Raw genomic sequence first — 17185 nt, forward strand, 5'->3', positions numbered from 1 at the left:
CAAACCTCTTCCCAGATTATGCACTCCTAGCACTAACTGCCATCTAATCGCCTCTCATATTATTTTTTGACGTCTCAACAAAGATGAAGAAGAAAAACTTCACTCTGGTGTTGCGTTAGGCATGTTAAAATACCAATTTTCTCTCGGCTAGCTTCCTCCTCTCCTTTCCTTCTCCTTCCTGCAAAATCTATTATTTTATATCATACCTTTTTTTTAAATCTCTGAATGTTTTTTAATAGTTTTATAACATAAATGTGGAATTGTGTAATTGGCTTTTTTTAAACTTAACTATTTTTTGTTAATGTAACTATTATTTATTATATCATTTTTATATGTAAGCTGTACAATTCCCGAATAAATAAAAATAAAATAAAAAATAGAATGCAATTGGCAGTTGAGTCGAAACCTTGTACAAGAATCACTAGAATTTTCATTAGAGACATCTATTGGTGAGATAAAGAAGCTTTTTTACTGAGCAGAATCACATATTTGTTTGTGAGGTCTGAATCCTGGATTATAATCACATACATGAGAGAAAAAAGCTTCTTCATGTCTCTAGTAAAAATTATAGTGATTCTTGTACAATGATTCGAAATTGGATCATATAAAGAACTTTCAAGAATTTGAGTAGTGTGATTGTCAATCGTGGGTAGAATTGGTGAATGTTACACGTGTGTAAAGGGATCACTTAAACCAAACTATGACGGTCGCAAGCCCCGTAAACGCCCAGACATTATTAAACCAGTTTATTCTTCTTCATCTTTGTTGAGATGTCAAATAATAAAATGAAAAAATAACTAATAATAAAAATAATAAAAATAACGAGGAATAATTGAAAAGATTATGAAGAGTTCTTTTCCGGTGGTATGGACATGTGGAGCGAATGGATAACGAGAGAATGACTAAGGAAATATATGTGGCAAATGTGAGAGGGAAAATAGAAAGAGGACGACCGAAAAAGACCAATCAGAACCTAAAATCTGGCGGTGTCAAAAGTCTGCATAATCGGAGGGCATGTATGACTAGATGTATGGATGTGAAGGAGGCGAGGAGTGTATGTCAGGATAGAAGAGTGTGGCGTTCCATCCTCTCTGCCTAACCCTGCGGAGAAACGGCGTGATGGTAGTAGTAGTAGTAAGAAATAACTCCTATAATAAAAGATAATCCAGATTTGTTGACAAGTATTTGGACACACTCGAAATATTGTTAATCGTTTCTCAATTACATTCTAACCGTGAGAAAAATTGGAATTTTAACATGCCTAGGGTGAAAAGCAGAGTGAAGTTATCGTAAACGCTATGCAAACCTCTTGGCAGATTATGCGCTCCTAGCACTAACTCCTTAATCGTTTCTCATATAATTGTTGACATCTCAACAAAGATGAAGAAGATTATGAAAGTCTGGGCATTTACGGGGCTTACGACCGTCATAGGCTGGTTCAGGTCATGAAAAAACCTCAAATCATGAGGAAGAAAATCATTCCCTCAAAGTGTTTTCTTTAAATACCATGTACTATCAAATAATAATATCATATACCACAAAGTAAGTGCCGAAACAATAAATAAAATATAAATTATTTATGTCATATTTCGATACCTGGCCAATATTTGATGGAAAAATACAATTTTATTATCTCGATACATCCAACGTTGACAGCCATCATTCTAAAAATGACAGACAGCAACCGGAATACGCTGAATATCGAAAACGGAAGCGTCAAAAATAATTAGGTTACGTTCTGTTTCGAATTAATAATAAATAAATGTAACTCGACACACCCATCCAATGAGCTATTTACAAGCTATACGGTACTAGACGTACGGCAACTGTTCGTCAAGGAAGTACTGATTCACTTCTGGAATAAAATGGAAAAGGTTAGAACGCAACAAACTATTCGAACCTGGGCAGCATTAAATAAAAACTACATTGGCCCAGCCGTTAATACAAGTTTTGCCCAAAAAAAATTCTCATTCCTTGCTCCAAAAATATTTAATTTGCTGCCCGAAACCATTAAGATTTCCAGGAGTGATCAGGTCTTTAAGAACAGTGTCCGTCGATGGTTGCTTAACATTGGAAGGGACAAGGTAGAAAGTGAATTGATTAAAGTCCAGGTGTAATTATCACATTGAAAAACCTTAAACTATAAATTATTTTTGTATCTCCTGTATTTTATGTTTATAATCTAATCATGAAAAAAAAAATTTATTAAAAATTAAAAAAAAATATATATAAATTTTGTATTACCATGTTAGTATTCGGCTCAACACAGGCCATGCCTAAAGAGCCGTAATACGTATAATAAATGTGTATATGAAATGAATATGTATATTGAATGTATGTATGTATTATGAAAAAAAAATAAAATAAAATAAAAAATAAATAAATAAATAAAAAAAATTCTACTGATATTTTTTCTTTTTGTTTCAGACTGATGAAAACAGATATGCTGCCTATAAGAACGTTCGGAGTGTTACCATCAAAAAGGTAATTCATTTCTTTTATCCGTATCCGCTCCCCATATGGAGCATATGGAGCTCCAATTTATTAATATTGTAAAAGCTTGATTATAATAAATATAGATTAGACTGAATGCAGTCGAAATGTACTCTCTCAGACGAATGTGCGGTAAAAATATTTATGATAGATGACCAAAGTGTAAAATCAGGAAAGAATACAAGTTGGAATGGTCATATAAGGAAATAATGAAAGGCTGAGATGAACATTATCAATAAAATTTAGAAAGGTGTGTTGTGATGATTTGGGCATGTGTGAGGAAAAAACTTCCTCACATATCGCTCACTCCTTTCAAGAACGTCATAAATCAAAAAACTTGATTTTTCAGGAGAATGTTTTTAAAGTTTAAAAAATAATACACCGTATTAAAAATAAATATCAAGCCACTAATTGAACTTTTTACTGTGCAGCAGATCTTTTTAGGTAAAAGCTGAAGTTTTTTCTCCATTTGAAAAATATTTAGTATTTTTAAAAATATAATTTAATAATACCTTTTTTTCAAAATGCAAAAACAACACTTTCTCCCCTGTAGCGGGTAAATATTAAGTTAAAAATATGCCTCTTTTGCTGGGATATAGTAAATTTTCTGGGCGTTCCGAAAACATGCACAACTGAAAATTGACAATTTTTGATATATGACGTTGTTGAAAAGAGTGAGCGATATCGCTCACTCCTTTCAAGAACAATATCTAAAGTTTAAACCTTAATATATCCCTTATTTCTCTACATATTTCATTAAGAATGCTACCGATAGTCCTTTGATATTTCATAATTATTTATTAGTTGATAATCACATCATGATATTTATCCACTGTAATAATTATATGTAATTTTGTTACAGGGAACGCAAAGTTTGGGAATAATGATAATTGAAGGCCGCCACGCAGAGGTCGGGCAAGGCATCTTCATATCCGATATCCAGGAGGGCAGTGCAGCTGAACAGGTAAACAAAATGCTTTCAAACAGATTATAATAATAATAATAAAACCCTTATCCGCACCCCAATGGTGCATAGGGCACTGTGTCATATTAACGCAGTGTTATCTTGATCGTTTACACATGAAGGAAAGGTGATCAGTCCTCCGCTTCAGGTACCAGTCCATGGTAATATTGAATAAATATTACAGTGAAAAAATCACTTTTATTAAAAATCATATTTATTTTACCCCCCTTGGGAATCGAACCCGGGACCTCCAGAACGGTAGCCGAGCGTGCTGACCATTACACTACGGAGGCGGACATTCAAACAGATACAAGGCCTTATCTGGTTTCCGGCCTTCCAAATAATTTCTATTTCTGGGTATAAATAATTCATATCGGATATATCAATTTCATAGAATTTTGATATTTGGTTGTAAATTCACTGCAGCTTTATTTCGATGAAACAAAATTTTATTTGATTGTGAATGAGTAGTGGACCCAAAGAAAAAAAACTTATTCTCTTACTATTGACATGATATTAAGAAACAATGTAAAAAGTACATACATTTAATTACTTTAACAGAAAAAAGTACATTGGCGAGCTTATTGCTAAGAACCAAAAGTTCTTCCAACCAGCCAAAAATTCACTAGTGATATTGTTAAAAACGTTTGAAACCTTAGAGGAAAGACTGACCGGAGTATTTTGTCGTAACGTAATATGTTACGATGCGAGCATTCAGGCAGTCAGTACACCGAGCCGAGCTGCTCGCCGATCGTTACGAATGCTCTATCCAGAGTCGGATGCAAGTTTAGCTCAGTACCAGGGTTGCCAATTTATGGGAAATTCCTCAAACTACGGGGAATCTTTTATTTTTCTTCATCTGGAGTAAGCTGTAATTGATCAAAATCACAGAACCAAGAATCACGTCTTCGTCATCCGACATTTTAACTACGAATGCAAAGTTGCAAAGATTTTGTAAAGATTTTGTGAAGAAAATTCATACAGATTTTGGGTTATTGATTTTATTCAAATTTAACTCTTACCACTCTGTAGGCACTAAAAATTGACGATTTTTGATTTATGACGATCTTGAAAGGGGTGAGTGATGTATGACGGATCAAATTTAAACTAATAAAATCATCAAATTGAACTGTTTCATCTTGTGATTTTTGTTTTCAGGCTGGTCTTGCGATAGGAGACATGATCTTAGCCGTTAACAAGGACACTCTCCTGGGGTCAAACTATGACACAGTAAGTTGAGCAAATATTTACATATTTCTCTTTCTAGCAATCCTAGTCTTCTTGTCATTACCAAGTTCAAAAGGAGTTTTTTTTAGAAAGGAGCTGTATTTATTATTTGCCTTGCTTATCATGTACATGATGATTGTTCCAGGCGGCGTCCATGCTCAAGAAGACTGAAGGTGTGGTGGTCCTGCTGGTCTGCAACCCCAACAAGAAGGGCGAGGGGGCGGAGGCCGAGGGGGGCGCCGTGGGGCCCTCGGGGGCCACTAGTCTGGCCCCCGAGGCGGCCGCGCGGCCCACCACGCCCACGCCAGGGCTGCGTGGGCCCACCTCCGCGCACCCCTCCAGGCCCAACACTCCTGCCGGCAAGTCACTGGCCTCGCCTGCTAAAGGTAATTTAATTTTTAGACTTCTGTTGGACTACCCATGTTGGCCAGTTGCCAGTCTAGCCCAAGCGTGACTTGGGCAAGGATTTTGTACTTTGCTTTTTGGGCAAATCATATTCCGTCTCTTCATCCAAATTGTGGTTTAATGATGATGAATTGGTTTCTGCAGAGCCCATAGCCGACCCGACAACAGCCCCCATAATCCCGGGAAAGGAGACCTTGATAGACATCAGCTTGGAGAACAAACCTCTGGGGATCAACATCGTAGGAGGACAAGACACTCTTCTACCGGTAATAACCAAGTTATTTAAAAAGTCATACCAAAAAAAATATATTTTAAAAAAACATAGGAAAGAGGCGAATTTTTAATGAACTCTTTAATAGGTATCCTCTCTTACAGTCTCTTTAAGAGTTAGTACCTACTTAGAATTAGTTATGTGAAGTAACGTTAAGTTAGATTATGTTAAGCAAGTCGAAGTTGAGTTAAGGTAGTTTAGGTTAAAAAGTCGTCCCAAAAAAAATATTAAAAAAACATTGAAAAGAGACGAAGTTTTAATGAACTCTTTCTTAGGTATCCTTACAGTCTCTTTTAGACTTAGTACCTTCTTAGAATTACTAATGTGAAGGTACGATAAGTTAGATAAAGTCAAGCGAGTCCAAGTTGAGTAAAGGTAGCTTAGGTTAAAAAAACATACCAAAAAAAAAATGTTGTTTTTTAATAAACTCTTTTAGAGGTATGATCTCTTAAAGTCTCTTTGAGAGTTTAGAAGGTGCTCGTCTCGGTATTAATTAGTAACCAGTTTAGCCCGAGTGCGACTCGGGCAAGGAGGTTGCGGTGTAATGATGAGCCCGTGTGCTGCTCGGGAAAATCATGTTCCGACTTCTCGGTATTGATTTGTCTAAGACAAATATATTTTTATGTATTTTTTTTATTGACTAATTATCTTGTTTCGACTTGTTGATGACGATTTCTTGTACCGGTAAATTTTCTCACCAAAATTCGATTTTCAAGTGGTAAACACATTGTTTTCTGGAAACACTCAAACGTGTCTTTTACGTACTGTTGGTAGAGAGCGGGAGACGCATTATAAGCGTTCTATATGATTACTTTTGGTATAATGCAAGACGCCAAAAAGTATTACAGATCGGAATTGGGTTAGCTGTTACTTGTGATTAGTATATTAGCACATTGTCGGCGGGACACTGCATTTGCCGTTTTTCGCGGACTGTCGGTCAACTGCGGGACACGGCAAATGCCGTTTTTGTCGACTGTCGGTTATCGGCGGGAAATGGCAATATACAGGTTTGTTATCAGTGTGAAATAAAACGCGTTGAAGGGTAATCTGCTACCTGAGATGTCAAAAAATAAATAATAATAATAATACTTACTTAAATTATCGAAAAGTAAGCAAATAGAATGCTTATAAGCGCCTCCCGCTCTCTACCAACGGTATATAAAATATCTTTTTAAGCTTTTCTATTATTTTCTAGCTTAACTAATTTAGTATATTTTCCAGGGTGGAATGGTGATCCTGGAAGTATATCCTGACGGAAGAGCAGCGAAGGACGGAAGACTGAAACCCGGAGACCAGATCCTTGACTGCAATGGAGTCAAGATTACTCCAGAAATGAAGAATGAAAAGGCCCTTTCACTTATCAAGCAGACCATACCGAAAGTAAGTACAATTTTTAAATTTATGACATCCAACTTATTGGAAATTGAAATTTTTACTTATACAGTGAAACTCTATCTATCGTTTTTAAAGGGACCTATTGAAATTAACTATGAATGCGGGAAAATAATGAAAGCGGGATTCAGAAGTTTGTACACAAGGAGATGCTATCGAGGGAAGATACTGTCCTCCCAATCTGAATAACCATTGGTAGGTTCAAATTCTAAGAGGAATACAACGTTTCGATGTAAATAAATGTATTTATTTTTTTTTAAAATACAAAGTTGAACAGAACCAAAAAAGATTAAAGTTTATTGTTTATTTTATATAATCTGAGATCGACATTTGTTTTTTTTTTACTGTTTTATTTCCGTAAGTCAACAGTATGTTTTCATATTTGCAATTGAATGTGCGTAAAAGAAAGTTTTCAATCTTTCAAAGAGTGTGCATGCTTCTGAAAATAGAGAGACAGGCAGCAGCTCCTCTTCATCAATATCGACCTCCTGCTGTATCTGTGAAACTTTCGTCACTAGGCTTTCGATAGTTTCTATTCCACACGTTGGAATATTGTCATTAAATGTAACAACATTGAGGAGAATGTAAAAAAAACAGCCAAAATATATCAAATGTGCAGCGTAATTCCAACGATAATGCAGTAAAATGGTGATAGAGAAACGATCAATGCGATCTATTTTTGTATGAAATGAATTCGGGGTAGAAGAAATAAACGACACATCCGGGAAAACGATTATTTGAGGAACGATAGATAGAGGTTTCACTGTATTTGGTTGTGGGGTACATATCGACGTGCCCTACGTAAAGTGCTCTAACTACATTTTTGAGATATTTAGTGTATTTTATTTACTGACCGTTATCTACAAATATAAACAAACAAAAAAGGTATATAAAATAAATTAGGCTTAGTCTGAAAACTACAAAATTACATATCGACGGTCCCTACGTAAAGTACTCTATTTGCAAATCTGTTACTTTACAGGAGAGAGCTTAGAAGATTTTTTTAACATATTTTTTAAATTTAATAATTAATGGTTTTATCCGAAATTCTAAACTAGTATTATACATTCTAAAACACGATAAAATAATGTATTAAATCGTTTCAAAACTTTTTGCTTTGTCAAAATTAAATAGTTGGCGTTTTAGGAGTTCAGTTCATTTCGAAAATTCGATGTAGATAGACGCTATCTACATCGAATTTTCGAAATGAACTGAACTCCTAAAACGCCAACTATTTAATTTTGACAAATAAAAAGTTTTGAAACGATTTAATACATTATTTTATCGTGTTTTAGAATGTATAATACTAGTTAAGAATTTCGAATAAAACCATTAATTATTAAATTTAAAAAATATGTTAAAAAAATCTTCTAAGCTCTCTCCTGTAAAGTAACAGATTTGCAAATAGAGTACTTTACGTAGGGGCCGTCGATATGTAATTAGGATTTTTTGTGAGTGAGTTCTTGTGAATTAAATGTTTTAATTCTGTGAATGAATGAATCCGAAGACTCAGATCTTGTGAACTAAATTGTATCTGAGGAATGAGTTCTAGTGAAGTAATTAATATGTATCTGCAGAATGAGTTCTTGTGAACAACACTATCTGAGAAATCAGTTCTTGTGAGGACTGTTGTAAGGGGTGTTTTTCTGTTGTATCAATTATTTAATATATCAATGTATTATTTTTCTTCAAACCATATACGGTATATAATTTATATTTGAAGCAATAACTTTGTGATTTTCCATTTTATAAGTAAAACATAACTTCGTTTTAAAATCACTATAAATATTTTATTATAACGTAATTATAATGTCTACCAGTTTTGAAGCTAACCGCTTTTGGTAGATATTATAATCATATTGAAATAAAATATTTATTGTGATTTAAAAATCAAGTTATATTTCAATTATACCATATACAGTTTTGAAAATAATGTAGAATGAACTTTATAAAATTAAATAACTTAGTTTTAACCACTTTTTTACTAATACAACTTAACTTACCGGTTTCGACAAGAACCTTGTCATCATCAGAATTTATTTTAATTCAAAAACATTAAAAACATGAAAAAAATTTAGTTTTTTTAGGATTTTTACGAAGTGTGTGGAAGTTTTTGCTGAGAGCATTTTAATGTTTTTTAATTAAAATAAACCCTAATGATGACAAGGTTCTTGTCGAAACCGGTAGGTTAAGTTTTATTAATAAAAAAATGGTTAAAACTAAGTTATTGAATTAAAAAGTTTATAAAATGTGCCACAAAGATCTGCGTAAAACATTCAATAAATAATAAAGAATGCATCAAAACACGTGTCACAATAGATTTTAAGGAATAGTATTTACCAAGTAAAATTTTAATTAAAAATGAACATTCTTCTTTGCCCTTTCACATGCAGAGCTATAATAAACCATTTTTGTGTGTGTTTCAGATGAAAATGTTAGTGCTCCGACCTGAGACTGTCGGATTCACCGAAATAGACGTAGATCTTATCAAAAAATCAGGTAAAGGAATCGGGCTGACGGTCATGGCCAAGAAACCTCCTCCCGGGGTCTACATATCTGAGCTGGTGAGCATCTTCCCTCTAATTTATTTATCTTTATTCCAAATCTTGATGTGAAGTGTGCAAGCCTCTAAGGTTCATATGACATATCGCTCACTCCTTTCAAGAATGTCATAAATCAAAAAACTTGATTTTTCAGGAGAACGTTTTTAAAGTTTAAAAATATAATACAATGTATTAAAAATATATCAAGCCACTTATTGAACTTTTTACTGTGCAACAGATCTTTTTAGGTAAAACCTGAAGGTCTTTTCTCCATTTGAAAAATATTTACTTTATTTAAAAAAATAATTAAACAATACCTTTTCTTCAAAATACATACACAACACTTTCTGCCCTGTAGCGGGTAAACATTAAGTTAAAAACATGCCTCTTTTGCTGGGATATAAAACATTTTCTGGGCATTCCGAAAACATGCACAACTGAAAGTTGATAATTTTTGATTTATGATTCTTGAAAGGAGTGAGCAATATATGTTACATAAAAAAATCTCTCCATTCAACTTATTACTGATGGTGGAAGCAATGACTCTTCTCCAACTATCCCTTGACTGCGCTGCACATAGAGCTCCAAGCACCGAGGTGCCTGCTGCTGCCTTAACTTGATCGGTCCATTGTGCGAGGAATCTAGCGACATGTTATTTCTTTTATTCTAATAAATGTGGTATTACCACAAGGAGAGAGCGAGACAGTTATGTTACTCTGCTTTTGCTTGATCCGATTTCCGGCCTCTTACTTATCGGATAGCCGCCGTCAGTCGGCGCTTGGCGGCGCGCTGAAAAGGACCTGAAATCTGTGACTCAGCTGGCGGCGAGTTCTGAGCTGCGTACTATGATATCCATACAAATATGAACTGGGTCTTTTGTTCAGGGAAAGGTTAATAAGATATTTGTGTCATTTCTAGGTACATGGTGGAGCAGCCGAGGTCGATGGCAGACTTCAGAAGGGTGATATTATAATCTCAGTGGGCGGACAGTCACTCAAGGAAGCCACCTGCGAGGAGGCTGCAGCTGCCTTGAAGTGTGCTCAATCCAAAGTATCACTCAAGGTGGCGAGACACAAACTGGCGCGATAAATCCCACTTACTACGGACAGTTCCGAGTGCCGAGTGAAAAGTGACCGTGTTTGAAATGGACAGAGTTATTTGAGGCCGCCTTAAACTTGTTCGACGCTCGATGTTTAAATGTATCTGACAGATCTGAGTGATTTTTTTATCGATTGTCGAGTGTTAAGTATTGCGAGTTAAGGTAACACTCAATTAGCTCTAAGAAACTGTAAAGATCATAGCGAGTGCCAGATTGAGTATGTTCAGAGAGTATTCAACCCTTTGTCGAGAGCATTGTAAAATATACCCAAAATAATTATACATTATTTGATGATGGATGTTGAAACATCAGAAAATGTGTCATTGACACACTCTATTTTAATATTAAATATGCTATAAGGAAAAGAACTATCATTTCATCGATCGATTCAGCAGTTGTAGCAATATCAATCCATTTTTTTTTTTTTACTACTATTTGGTAAATACCACTATTAAAGTAACCTAGAACAGGGCTACTTGAACTTTGATGTGTTAATTGAGCCCAGTACAAAAAAAAATTGGATCTGTATTTGGTTTCCCTGACAGGTGACACTTATTATAATAAGTGTCACCTGTCAGGGAAACCAAATACAGATTAAATCTTTTTTTTGTACTGGGCTCAATTAACACATCAAAGTTCAAGTAGCTCCGTTCTACGGTATCTAAGCCTAAGAGGGGATTTGAAATCCCACTTTAAAAATGTATCAATCGACAATTTAATAATCATTCAAGCAATATAATCCATATTTTTCGTAATTATTATTTTAATGCTTAAAAATATTTCAATAAATAAAAAAATATGTGATCTTAATATATATTGCTTTGATATATATTTGCACTATGTATGGTCAAAGCCACGCAATCAGTTTGTGATCCAACGGTCTAACGATCTGTGTCGCCGTGTGTTATTTACGCTTACTTGTGACATCTTATTTATTTGTAAAAGAAAAATACTTGTTTTTTAACACTTGGGTTATATGTATTTAATTAATTATAACGACTAGTTTCGGAAGCTTTGCTTCAGGTCTCAATTTAAACTAAAGATGGAAGAATAGCTTCCGAAACTAGTCATTATAATTAAATAAATATAACTCTAGTGGTAGAAAACATGTGTTTTTCTTTTACAATTTCATAATGTCTTACCACAAGTGAATGCCGAAACAAAATAAAAATAAAATATCTTATTTATTTCACTCCTACTACTGCAAGTTGCAATTTATCATATATGAAGTACGATGCTCCCGACAAAGCTGGTAAGTTATATTATTATATGGTTATGAAGCCAAATAAAATAGTGATCTATTTGTGTTATTTGCATTCTAAAGTATATTACTTAGAGACTATTAAAATAGTCAAACTATTGTGTGGATTGCCGACAGTAAGGTCTTAGTGCTCCCGACTAACTCCCTTCGCGTCCGCGATCCCAAGTCTAATGAAATTTTATTACTATTAACTAAAAAAAATCCCTTATTGATGTTTTAAAAACCACAGACCCGTACGTTATACTATCCACATAGATATTCTAGTATTGTTGCAACGGTAATGCATATATTGCGTGACTTATCTCTGTGCAAATAGGAGATTCTTGAGTTTGAAGATTTTATATCCTTAATAAGATAAGAAATAATCATTGTTGACAGTTATGAATAAGCATCCTTTATATTTTATTATATTATATATCCGATTTCTAGAAAGAATTTGCGATCCCTAAAACCTAAAGCATGCATCCCCAAATATCTATTGAATTGAAAGATTTTAAATATTTAAATATTTTATTTATTTAATTAACATTTAATTTGTAAAATACCAAAATTTGTTATTATTAACACATTGTTGTCGGGCAGTTTTTTCATCAACCCCAACCTTAGTTAGCATACTAATTAGGGTCGTATACTAATCATAAGTAACCGCTAACCCAATTCCGATCTGTACAATGTTTTTTGGCATCTTGCGCTCTACCAAAAGTAAGCAAATAAAATAATATATATAAAACCCTTACCGCACCCCAATGGTGCATAGGGCACTGCTTCATATAAACGCGGTGTTATCTTGATCGTTTACATATGAAGGAAAGGTGATCAGCCCTCCGCTTCATGTACCAGTCCAGGGGATTATTAAATAAATATTAGAGTGAAAAAATCACTAATATTTATTTGACCCCCCCCTGGGAATCGTACCCGGGACCTCCAGAACGGTAGCCGAGCGTGCTGACCATTACACTACGGAGGCGGACAATAAGTAAGCAAATAGAACGTTTAAAAGCATCTCTTTACCAACAGTATGTAAAAGACGCTTTTAAGCATTTCCCACAAACAATGTGTCAGTAATAGTATTCATGTTTCTTTGTTATTTATTTTATGGAAAAAAAAGAGAACTTTGATCTGTGTTATTTTTGCTATGGGATTGATCTGTCGTCCATTTTACGAATAAGCTAATAATAATATGGCTAAAAAAAATAGAGCAATATAGTTTATAAAGTAATCACCCTAATTGGAATTTTCATAACTCTTACAATGCAAGGTTCGAATATTTAATAATTATGAAAAAATCTTATTTGATGATGAAAACACATGATACAAATTGCTTGATTAAAAGTAAAATTTACATCTTTCATGTGAAAAAAACATGTTTTTAATTTGTTAGTATGTCCTTGTATACTTGAGTTCACTAATCTTTTATTTCTCAACAAACTTTTGTCTTGCATAGAGTTATGAATTTACACTTAGGGTGACTATACGATTATCATCATCGAAAATATGAATTAATGTGAAGATCAAAGGGCATATTTTCATGAATCCCAAAAATTACCTTTGTGTTTTATAAAAAAATTAATTGAGATAAAGTGAAAAGAGCTGTTCTTCATTACAGAAAGGCAAAATGATAAGTTCTGCGCTTTAAGTCTGGTCCAGGGTAATATTGATACAATACTTGGGTAAAAATAAATCATATTTATTTTGACCCCATTGCAATTGAATCAGGAACCTTTGGGATAGTAGCCAAACTATAGAGGCAGACATTTATAAGCAAATTTGAATAATAACAAAACCTAGTAACCCTAGACCATGGGACTTGTTTCAATGTAACTTAAAACGTTACTATCGTAAAATGTCACATGAGAAAAAGTCACATTTTACAAAAAACTTAAAAAAAAGAAAAACAAGTCCCAACATGTTTTATGACAACTGTATATACGAAGTATATGTTCGCCTCCGTAGTGTAATGGTCAGCACGCTCGGCTACCGTTCTGGAGGTCCCGGGTTCAATTCCCAGGGAGGGAAGAAAATAAATATAAGTGATTTTTTTCACTCTAATATTTATTCAATATTACCCTGTATTGGTACCTGAAGCGGAGGGCTGATCACCTTTCCTTCATGTGTTGACGATCAAGAAAACACTGCGTTTATATATGATGCCCTATGCACCATTGGGTGCGGATAAGGGTTAGAAGAAGAAGAATATACGAACATAAAATCAGTCACTATATTCTTTACATGTGTTACCTCAGTTCTCCCTACAAATTGAATTTCCATCGTAAATTTTACAGATGTCCTCCAATCTAAGATTAACATGAAGGGTTTTTTTAAGATTGACATTTCTAAGTACATATAGCAATAAACGAGCAGAAAATTTCCACTGGAATAGTAAAATGTATTAAGAAATTTGATCCTTAAATTAATTCATATTTCGGTGATGATTTTGATATAAAATATTTATTTAAATGTTTTAAGTTATGTTTTTCGTTCTTCCCCTTTATATGATTATGAACAAGTTCTAAGTCTGCAGATAACCAACAAATTCAACATGATTTTTGATAACGAAAATAATTACTTTTACTTCACAATAATATTTTGAGTATCCAAATTTTTGCTAAAGAATGTTCGATTTTTCCAAAAAAGGGTTGTAATTGAGATTTTTATTGATATCTCAACATAGATGAAGATGACACTGTGATGGGAATGTACAAATCTGGGTATTTAAAAGGGTAAATAACTATCATTGTCTGATTTAAGTGATAACTCTTTACGCTGTGTATCATTCGCCATTCTACCTACGATTCACAACCTTGTTACTAACATTTTGTAAGTTACACATATTCCAAGTAACATAAATACTTTGTATATTCCATAAATTCAGGGCTGAACAGCTATGGTTAAAATACTCACTTTACTCATTTATTGAATGGACATATCACTCACTCCTTTCAAGAACGTCATAAATCAAAAAACGACAATTTTCAGTGGTGCATGTTTTCGGAATGCCCAGAAAATGTGCTATATCCCAGCAAAAGAGGCATATTTTAAACTTAATATTTACCCGCTACAGGGCAGAAAATGTTGTTTTTGCATTTTGAAGAAAAGGTATTGTTTAATTATTTTTTTAAATATGAACCAATTTAGAAACCTTGTTCATGAATCACTAGAACTTCACTAGAGACATCTATTGGTGAGATGTAAAGAAGCTTTTTTTATTAAGCAAAAAAGCTTATATTAGTATGTGAGATCCGAATCCTGGATTATAATCACACACATGAGAAACGCCAGAAAATAGCATTTTCATTTTTATTATTAAGCTTATGATTTGACCAGATAATTTTTTTAAAAATACTAAATATTTTTCAAATGGAGAAAAAACCTTCAGGTATTACCTAAAAAGATCTGTTGCACAGAAAAAAGTTCAATAAGTGGCTTGATATTTATTTTTAATACATTATGTTATATTTTTAAACATTAAAAACGTTCTCCTGAAAAATCAAGTTTTTTGATTTATGACGTTCTTGAAAGGAGTGAGCGATATGTCCATACATACAATCCATTATTATGAATATTGTAAAAATCGAAATACAGTTTTTAATTCCAGAGAATTAATTTATTTTGTGAAAGCCTATTCGCCTTGTGAAAGCATTATCGAACTGCTCTTCTTCAAGATGAAACACCGGTCATAATTTCTTTTAAATCAGTGGTGTCATAAGTCGTGTTTTGGTTCATATTAGCACGGCCACCATTCACAAACAAAATGGATTGCATTTTTTAATTTAAGTTTTACTTAGTAAATGCCACTATTTCTTAAAATCTATTGTGACACGTGTTTTGATGCATTTCGCATCATTTTCAAACACTGAATGGATTAAAAATGTTTAGATTTTTCCACAAAGTGACTGCCGAATCAATTAGCGAAAAATGTATTACGTTGTCATTACTGAAACAGATATCTATTACACAGCAAAAATAAAATTTGATCTAAGGATCTAGTTAAAACATTTTAAACCCTGGTTACTGGCAAATTATACACATGTGTAATAGTCACATAAGAGACAAATGTGTAGTTTCCCAGACTTTTGTATCAAATCCTGTGAAAAGGTTGCTAAAATTTCATCTTAGCTGAGATATCTATTAAAAATCTTTTCAGGTTTACGAATTATTTCGCCATTTGTTTGTAGTATTTTCACCATCTCAATCTCCATTACATAAAATCTTATACCAAATTCACACTGTTAAGACGATTTTACATATTTAAATTTATATTTCTCAAATTATTTTTGTATGTGACCTACAACTTTCTACGTAATTAATTTGAAATTGTAATTATTAGTACTATTGATCCCAAAACAATCAAATCACAATAATATGTAATCTGTATTTAATACAATTTTAGACTTTGTAAACATTTTGAAAGCACGTAGATAAAATGATATATATTTTCAAAACTGTAGTTTGCAACTTTATTCACAGTAATTTATGCCTTACATGTTAGGGTACTATGATATAAAATCCTATACCGTGTGTTTTAGTTTTTTTTGGCCTTTGTTTAAATCTAAGATTCGTTTTAAACCAAAGTATTATATAAACTATAGATGTGACTAATGGGTAATCGTTTGTTTCTTTTGTTCGTTATGTTTCTATCCATATAAAGTTTTTGATGTCAAATTGTCAAACAGTAACTAGAAATATACAACATGTAAACAAATTCACTACCCAAAAACCGAATTAAATAATGTCTTATTGTGATTCTTTACTAAGACTTCCGTCTAAACTTAATTTGGTTTTTGAATACAATCGCTCATCATTAAAAAACATCTATTTGTCACGTTGTACAATTCCATAAACTATTATTATTCACATAAATTATACAAGATTAATGGTTCTACTGTGTTTATTTTCATGACAGTGCTGTATCGAGACGAAACAGCTGTTACGAGGATTAAATATCCTCTGAATTCAGTGAAATCATTTTAAAAAATTATTTATATCAAGACTTATATTTATTCTAATGGAATTTATATTTCACGTTTATTTAATTAATTCTTTTTACAAATTTGTTGTGGTTTTAACCAATGATATACAATTTTTAATTTTGAAAGTTTTCTGAATTATTCATTTTATGTAAAAAATATGTATTAATATTTCTTTTATCTGGAAATCTTCAGTTGTGATTAAAACAGTGTTTCTGCCCACTTTAAGGTGAATATTCACTTAACAACCTGTAACTGTAATTGCATTACCGAAACCATGCCGAAACTATGAATAACATAGCTTGCATATTGTCAGATGAAACATCCACATTACAAGTCGGTTACATTCATCATGAGTTAAGTGAGTACTCACCTTAACCTTTTTTGTGGCGTTACGGTGATAAAACGACACAACTCAATGCCTCTTTCCAATGAAGGAAAGTTTCCCTAAGGAATTGTACCATACTAGAAGTATTAGATTATTCAACCTCCTTATTTCGTATTATAGAATATTAAAAATCCAAGTACAGTGGAACCTCTTAACGAGCACCTCTGATAATGAG

General features: G+C 33.1%; 1 protein-coding gene across 1 annotated transcript in view; it reads left to right on the plus strand.

The window, feature by feature from the left end:
* Positions 1 to 10938, plus strand: part of inaD (inactivation no afterpotential D) — a gene marked incomplete at its 5' end in the record, with an annotated part of 49298 nt that extends 38360 nt beyond the window's left edge. Inside the window, 8 exons of the mRNA XM_088263978.1 lie at positions 2428 to 2484; positions 3356 to 3457; positions 4616 to 4687; positions 4830 to 5070; positions 5234 to 5355; positions 6582 to 6740; positions 9179 to 9316; positions 10214 to 10938. Of these exons, the coding sequence (XP_088120104.1) occupies positions 2428 to 2484; positions 3356 to 3457; positions 4616 to 4687; positions 4830 to 5070; positions 5234 to 5355; positions 6582 to 6740; positions 9179 to 9316; positions 10214 to 10384 (1062 nt within the window). The remainder of the gene's footprint in view (positions 1 to 2427; positions 2485 to 3355; positions 3458 to 4615; positions 4688 to 4829; positions 5071 to 5233; positions 5356 to 6581; positions 6741 to 9178; positions 9317 to 10213) is intronic.
* Between the last annotated feature and the right edge of the window lie 6247 nt (positions 10939 to 17185).

This window comes from Brachycentrus maculatus, unplaced genomic scaffold (genome assembly GCF_059751285.1).
Source record: "Brachycentrus maculatus isolate JH-2025_06_01 unplaced genomic scaffold, ASM5975128v1 h1tg000211l, whole genome shotgun sequence".
NCBI classification, from domain to species: Eukaryota; Metazoa; Arthropoda; class Insecta; order Trichoptera; family Brachycentridae; genus Brachycentrus; species Brachycentrus maculatus.